The 5,770-nt window shown below is 35.7% G+C and overlaps 1 protein-coding gene across 1 annotated transcript; it reads right to left on the bottom strand.

Moving 5' to 3' along the window:
* Positions 1-2,334: 2,334 nt before the first annotated feature.
* Positions 2,335-3,315, bottom strand: LOC127631694 (olfactory receptor 1500-like). The gene has a single exon (XM_052109952.1). It carries the CDS (start codon positions 3,310-3,312, stop codon positions 2,335-2,337), a length of 978 nt encoding a protein of 325 aa, XP_051965912.1. The 5' UTR covers positions 3,313-3,315.
* Positions 3,316-5,770: the final 2,455 nt, after the last annotated feature.

Genomic DNA, 5,770 nt, shown 5'->3' with positions numbered 1-5,770 from the left:
GAATGAGCTTCTCATCCAAATGCAGGTTCGGCTGGCTTTCGCATGGTTATATTTTAAAACAGACCAAAACTGGAAAATTAATTTTGTGGTTATTTTTATCCATCATTAGTTGCTTTTGCATTATATCTGCATTGAAAAGTACCTGTTCGCTCTTGATCCAGTTCACTCGACATTGCGAGGATCACTATGGGGAATTCCTTCCGACGACTTGTACAATTGCCCTTGTACAATAACTCCAATCCTGAGATTGGCAATGGTGTTTGAGCACCTCCGAGGCCATAACTCTAGTTGAATGCACTGTCATACAAATAGGGCATCTCGTGACCTGTGATTCATAAGTGAGGGCATTTGCATCAACAATCCAGTGAGCGAATCTTTGCTTGGATCGGACATGCCTTTTGTGGGTCCTCCATAACAAACAAAGAGCTGATCTGACAGCCTAAACTGGCCGCACAGGGCATAATAAACAAATGCATCAACCGCTGAGCTTTCACTCTTCCTGTGTCTTTTCTGCTGCAATAAAAAAGAAGTGATTGTGAAGATGGAGTTACTTTTCCTTGTGAAAGTGTGTGATTGTTTATTTATCCAGTCGAGGATTGTCATGGAACGCATGTCCACATGCAGTCTCCCTCTATCTTGCCAGTGATTATGTTACTGAACCTAACATCTGAAAATCAAGGAAAAAATCAGCTAGTGAGATGCTGCCTTTTCAGGCTTCATATGGTTAGGATTAGGGTAGGAGGAACAAACAGAGGCACCTTTGTACAATGGGCTACCAAATTGAAGACATTACGACAGAAAAATATTACTATTGTAGAGAAACATTTTATATTCAAAGAACTAGCAATAATACTAATAAAAATAATTAAATAATACATTATTTTAATATTATTTTCATTATTATTTATAAAAATAATACTAATAATATTACATGTAAACAACATCACTAAAACAAATGTACTGAATATCATCAGGATGTTATTCAGCTTTAGCAGCCTTGTGTCACAAGTAATCCGTTTTTTTTACATTTATGTTTTCATTTGAACTGTGAAGCTCTGTTGTGCAGTATTTTATGTGACCAAAAAACAATTGCTATTTTATGTTGAAAATGTATTATTATATTTTATTTATTTTATATTTCTATTTTGATGATAACATTTAATTAAAATGTAAAAATAGAATCCAGAGAAATGTAAATAAAAAATGCAGAACTTTTTGCAGTTCTTTGAATCAAGTCCTTTTCTGTGTGATGTCATCAGTGTATGTATTTTTAGTGAAGTATCGATTTTGTATTGAGACCGAGGTACCAGGCCTGGTGCTATTTTGGTATTGGAGCATATTATTTTTCTAAAGGATAACACACAGAACATAATCTGTGTTAGTTCTTACAACACACACAAAATTTCTGTACTTTTTGTATGATATGTATATATATGCAATATTAATGAATGACAGGAGTGGTTGTTATGTTGTCATATTAGCTATTAAACAGCAAAAGCGGCTGAATTATGTGATCATTTGAGCAATGGCTTTAGGCTGTGATGTTATTATCTTAGATTGTTTATTTATCAACCACTTTAATCTTTAAAACATCTCCTCTTGGTCTCTAAACAAAATGAGAAACACTGGCAGATTTAGTGTACAGTGAAAGAACAGTTGGGTGAAAATGCAAAATTTGCATTGTTTTCAAGTTTAATAAAATTGTTCCCATTACAAATGATATTATCAGCATGATAATGTTTGTTAAAAGTTTGTGGAATTTGTAATATTGCATTAACTGTAAATTCAAGGGCATTGAATATCTTATGAGTATGTAGTGACTTAATTAAAGTGCCAGACTTTTTGGGCCTCGTGAAAGGAAACTCAGGATTTAAAGGTAGACATTTAAATAATAATAATAATAAAAAAACAAATAGAAAAAATAGACAAAGGTAAGTATCTGAAGGGATATTTGGATTACATATGACTGATAATGAGCACAAAGCACATTTCAGTTTGTATGTTTCAGAGGTAGCCTCCTCATTTTGAAATGTGAACAGTAAAAATAAAACAGTTCACAACATTTATTCTGTTATATTATGCATGCTTTTAAAGAAAGACTGACCTCTTTGTTGCTCTTGCATTCATTAGATATCATTTAGAAAAGTTCACAAGATAACAAATCTTTGTTATCACTGAATTGTTACAAATATTCTATGAAAATACACAGAATAAATAAAACAATGTCTGAAATGTCTAATTTATTCTGATTAGAAGATAAACAGCCAGAATTACAAGGATAGTACATAAACAGTGTACATTGTAAAACATGCACATTAAAGCTATTTAAATATATTATGTTCTGCTCCACAGCATTTTCATCTGCATGCCTACTTTCCTTTGTTGTGTTTTCCTGCTTAAAGCCTCCTTGATTTCTTTGGTTCTGAAGCAGTATATCAATGGATTGACAACAGGAGGGAGCAGACTGTACCACATAACCAACATAATCCGAATGCTTGGATTGAATGCAACTGTGAAATCATACACATAGACAACACATCTGGGCACATAGTACAGGGAAATGATAAGAAGCTGGGGAGTGCAAGTTGAGAATGTTTTATATCTGGCCTTTATTTCAGAGATTTTGAAAACAGATATGATGATGGCAATATAGGAAAATATAATGACAACCAAAGGGCCCAAGAGAACAAACATGGCACATGAAAATGAAAAATTGATTTTCTGCTTTATATCTTGACAAGATAGTTTCATTATTGTGTTACGATCACAATAGTTATGATTTACTACATTAGAAGCGCAGAAGGGCTCCTCAACAGATTGGTATACAAGAAATGCCAACAAAGCCATTAGCATCATCCAAATAACTGCACATGCAATGAAAATATTCTTATTTGTAATAAGAGCACAATATCTAAGAGGGTTAAGCACTGCAATAAGGCGATCAATGGACATTAACATCATAATGAAAGAATTAACACTCCCTAAATAATGAACAAAAAACATCTGCACAAAGCAACCATAAAAAGATATAGTGCTGATGTTGAATAGGTATTTTGCAATTATTGTAGGCAGTGTGACAGTTCCAAAAGTAAAATCAGACACCGCAAGATTACAGAAGATTAAATAAGTAGGCTTATGAATGCTTCTCTCATAAGCAATAAATGACACAATAAAGATATTTCCTCCCGCTAGTGTCAAGTAGACAAAGAACAAAAAGGACCCTACAGCTCCATAATACTGTGAATGGAGTCCTGGAAATCCCACCAGGTAGAACTGAGTAAAGACAGTGACAGTGACATTGGTGTAGACCATGGTTCTAGGAAGTCTTCACAATTACCTGAAACAAACTCACGTAAACTCACTGTAATGCAACATTGTGGAAACAAAGCTGATAAGAAAAGTGACAAAATTTGCACAAACGATTAGACTTTAAATGCAAAATATAAAATATAATAATATCATTAAAAATAAGAAAGTTAAAATTTATATATTTAAGATTATTACTTTAAATATAAATACAGACCAGACACAAAAGACCTGCCAAAGATGCATATGCCGTAGATATGGAATATATGAATCTTTCCTTCACTCTTAAGGTATATCTGACAAGGACACACTGAAATCACAATTTATAATCTCTTTCATAAGACCAAAGGTCCTCCCACGGTTGACGTGTTGTTTGAGTTTCTCATGTCTTATCACCACATGATAATATTTTGACACAAATGTGTCTGTGTCACTTACCTCAATACATGAAATGATGTCTACAAAATGTTACTAAAATGTTGCTATGCTATAATCAAGTGATCACAGTCATCAAGGTCTTTCATTCAAAACTCAATTTTGAAATGGCATTAAGCAACTCTTTATTATAAGATTGTAGGCCATTAACTGAGAAAATATTATTAAAAGCCCATGAAACACTAAAACATGCTTTTCAAGATGTGACATTTTCATCTTGATGAGTGAACTAAAGTACATAGAAGGTATTTGACTTTCTCAGCAGCTGAATGCACCTTGCAGAAGGTACAGTCAGGTCCATAAATATTGGGACATCGACACAATTCTAATCTTTTTGGCTCTATACAACACCACAATGGATTTGAAATGAAATGACTTTCAGCTTTAATTTGAGGGTATTTACATCCAAATCAGGTGAACGGTGTAGGAATTACAACAGTTTGTATATGTGCCTCCCACTTTTTAAGTGTAATGGGACAGATTAACAATCATAAATCAAACTTTCACTTTTTAATACTTGGTTGCAAATCCTTTGCAGTCAATTACAGCCTGAAGTCTGGAATGCATAGACATCACCAGACACTGGGTTTCATCCCTGGTGATGCTCTGCCAGGCCTCTACTGCAACTGTCTTCAGTTCCTGCTTGTTTTTTGTGCATTTTCCCTTCAGTTTTGTCTTCAGCAAGTGAAATGCATGCTCAATCAGATTCAGGTCAGGTGATTGACTTGGCCATTGCATAACATTCCACTTCTTTCCCTTAAAAAACTCTTTGGTTGCTTTTGCAGTATGCTTCGGGTCATTGTCCATCTGTACTGTGAAGCGCCGTCCAATGAGTTCTGAAGAGTCCTGAATATGAGCAGATAATATTGCCCGAAACACTTCATCCTGCTGCTTTTGTCAGCAGTCACATCATCAATAAATGCAAGAGAACCAGTTCCATTGGCAGCCATACATGCCCACGCCATGACACTACCACCACCATGCTTCACTGATGAGGTGGTATGCTTTGGATCATGAGCAGTTCCTTTCCTTCTCCAAACTCTTCTCTTCCCATCACTCTGGTTCAAGTTGATCTTTGTTTCATCTGTCCATAGGATGTTGTTCCAGAACTGTGAAGGCTTTTTTAGATGTTGTTTGGCAAACTCTAATCAGGCCTTCCTGTTTTTGAGGCTCACCAATGGTTTACATCTTGTGGTGAACCCTCTGTATTCACTCTTCTGGTGAAGTCTTCTCTTGATTGTTGACGCTGATACACATACACCTACCTCCTGGAGAGTGTTCTTGATCTGGCCAACTGTTGTGAAGGGTGTTTTCTTCACCAGGGAAAGAATTCTTCGGTCATCCACCACAGTTGTTTTCCGTGGTCTTCCGGGTCTTTTGGTGTCAGCTTAATGATGGCTTGCTTCACTGATAGTGACAGCTCTTTGGATCTCATATTGAGAGTTGACAGCAACAGATTCCAAATGCAAATAGCACACTTGAAATGAACTCTGGACCTTTTATCTGCTCCTTGTAAATGGGATAATGAGAGAATAACACACACTTGGCCATGGAACAGCTGAGCAGCCAATTGTCCCATTACTTTTGGTCCCTTAAAAAGTGGGAGGCACATATACAAACTGTTGTAATTCCTACACCGTTCACCTGATTTGGATGTAAATACCCTCAAATTAAAGCTGAAAGTCTGCAGTTAAAGCACATCTTGTTCATTTCAAATCCATTGTGGTGGTGTATAGAGCCAAAAAGATTAGAATTATGTCGATGTCCCAATATTTATGGACCTGACTGTACATGGTTTCATGGACAGGAAGTAGCTACATTTGTCCTTCCCCACTATTTTAAGCCAGAGACAGTTTAGCAGAGATGGACCTATTAAAATGTATGGGATAAATTGGAATGCCAACAGCCAATGGATGTAGAAAAGGAAGTCCCATCTTACAGGTAAGAGCAAATCACCTTTAAATACCACCTCGAGAATGAAAAAGAACCAGCCTGAAAAACTGTGTTTTTGTGTGTCTAATCTGAGCAA

Source organism: Xyrauchen texanus, chromosome 38 (assembly GCF_025860055.1).
Source record: "Xyrauchen texanus isolate HMW12.3.18 chromosome 38, RBS_HiC_50CHRs, whole genome shotgun sequence".
Taxonomy (NCBI): Eukaryota; Metazoa; Chordata; class Actinopteri; order Cypriniformes; family Catostomidae; genus Xyrauchen; species Xyrauchen texanus.
This window is presented reverse-complemented; position numbering and strand designations above follow the sequence as displayed.

Excerpts from the sequence above, each read along its gene's own strand:
- LOC127631694 (XM_052109952.1), bottom strand. The coding sequence starts at position 3,312 with ATGGTCTACACCAATGTCACTGTCACTGTCTTTACTCAGTTCTACCTG.